This window comes from Poecilia reticulata, linkage group LG21, assembly GCF_000633615.1.
Source record: "Poecilia reticulata strain Guanapo linkage group LG21, Guppy_female_1.0+MT, whole genome shotgun sequence".
Classification (NCBI taxonomy): Eukaryota; Metazoa; Chordata; class Actinopteri; order Cyprinodontiformes; family Poeciliidae; genus Poecilia; species Poecilia reticulata.
The window spans coordinates 4,526,883-4,528,631 of NC_024351.1; the positions used below are offsets into that span (position 1 = coordinate 4,526,883).

Sequence of the window (1,749 nt, forward strand, 5' to 3'; positions counted from 1 at the left end):
TGGATGGATGGATGGATGAGTAATTGGATGGATGGATGAGTAATTAGAGGGATGGATGAATGAGTAAATGGTTGGTTGGATGGATGGATGAGTAAATGGACAGATGGATAATTCGATGAATAATTGTATAAATGAATATTGGATGAAAGGATGAATAATCAGATGTTCTCCTGTTTAAAGTATCTCCTCCTCCTCCTCTTCTTCTTCTCTCCGTTTCTCCGTCCGGCCAGTGAACGGCGCGCCGTGGCCGCAGGAAGCCGGCCGCAGGAACAGCCACACCTTTAACTGTCGCATGCTGAAGCGGCCGCCGGACGAGGCGGACGCCGAGAACCTGGAGGCGCGGCAGCAGTACGAGATCATGCAGTGCTTCACCGTGTCGCAGCCGCGGCCCGTCCAGGAGGACGGAGACGGTTCGTCCTCCGTTCGTCCTTCGCCTGCAGTGAAACTYTCACAAATGAAACCAAACAAGATTCTCTCTGACTGCGTTTTTCTGAGCTCCCGTAATGCCGACTATCTCAGGAATGAATCCAATCTAAAAAAATAATTGGTTTGGAGCAACTTTACTTTCCCACGGTTGAAAGTTTWAAGTTTGTATTGAAGTTTGATGTTTTTGTGGTCCTGCCGGTTGGAGCGTCAGTAGACTGTCTCCATTGGTGCAGTGGCCTTGATAAATTCTRCTACGCAGCTTCTGCATTGCAGATTTTTGGCTGCTCAGCTCTCTGGGTCTTTTTGTCATTTTGGTCGGATCCGGCCTTGGAGGCTGTCAGGCTCCTCTCCTGTCTAGATGCAGGAATCTGTCCCCTTTACTTCTGCTCCTTTGAAAGAAAGTTACTTTTGACATGTAATTAATGTCTTTGAGGTGTTTTTTGTGTTTCAGACTTGCAAAGCTGCCTGATCTGCATCGCCTGCCGGATTCCACGCACCGAGTCTTTTATCACGAAGCAGGACCCGACAGGTAAAATCTCCCACAGCGTATGCAGGATCCCGRCGACGCTCAATTTATTTCACCTGGMWTTTTCTAAATGTTGTCCTGCCAATAAAATTTAATTTAACAATAATTCTTACTCAAAACTGAGACAAATCTCTGAAATTGGGTGAGTTTTGCAATAATCTCTCCTTCTGCTCAAAGCTCCATTATAACCTTTGACCTCTTGTGTTTTAGTGGTTTTGTTGTGCTTCATTTAAACAGCAAAGACTCAAAGGTACAACGGCGTATTTTGGCCATTGTAGATTTAAAGAAAGAGTCMATTTCCACCAAAAAACAGGGAAATTTATGAGTTTGAAAAGTTTAAAAAATTGCCAGAAGAAAAATGGAAATGATTTCAAACTCATAAATTTCCAAATTTTTTTCTTTGGTACTGAGGTTAAATTCAAAATTTCTGAGATTTTTTGTAGAAAATTTAGACTTTTCAAAAAGACACGTTTCCAAGTTTTTTGAAAAGCAAAATTCAGAAATTTTTCTGGCAAATTTTCAACTTTTCAAACTTGGAAAATTTGGAAGATTTTTTTCTAAAAAAAAAAAAAAAATTGGAAATTGGATGCAAAATAGGAGATTTTTCTAGTAATTTATTAACTTTTCAGACTCTGAAACTTCCATATTTAAAAAAAAAATTGAGATTAATCTCAAAATTTGTGAGATTTTTCTGGCAAATTTTCAAACTCAGACATTTTTGTATTTTTTTTCTAGAAAGTTTCTGAGGCTGATCTCAGTTCTTTGACAGAAATGTATTAATTTTGTGTGTTTTTTTT

The 1,749-nt window shown here is 39.8% G+C and overlaps 1 protein-coding gene across 1 annotated transcript in view; it reads left to right on the plus strand.

The window, feature by feature from the left end:
* The window catches only part of ncoa1 (nuclear receptor coactivator 1), a 42,244-nt gene that overhangs the window by 25,481 nt on the left and 15,014 nt on the right, over positions 1-1,749 (plus strand). Inside the window, 2 exon segments of the mRNA XM_017302114.1 lie at positions 50-410; positions 878-955. Coding sequence (XP_017157603.1) covers positions 50-410; positions 878-955 — 439 coding nt within the window.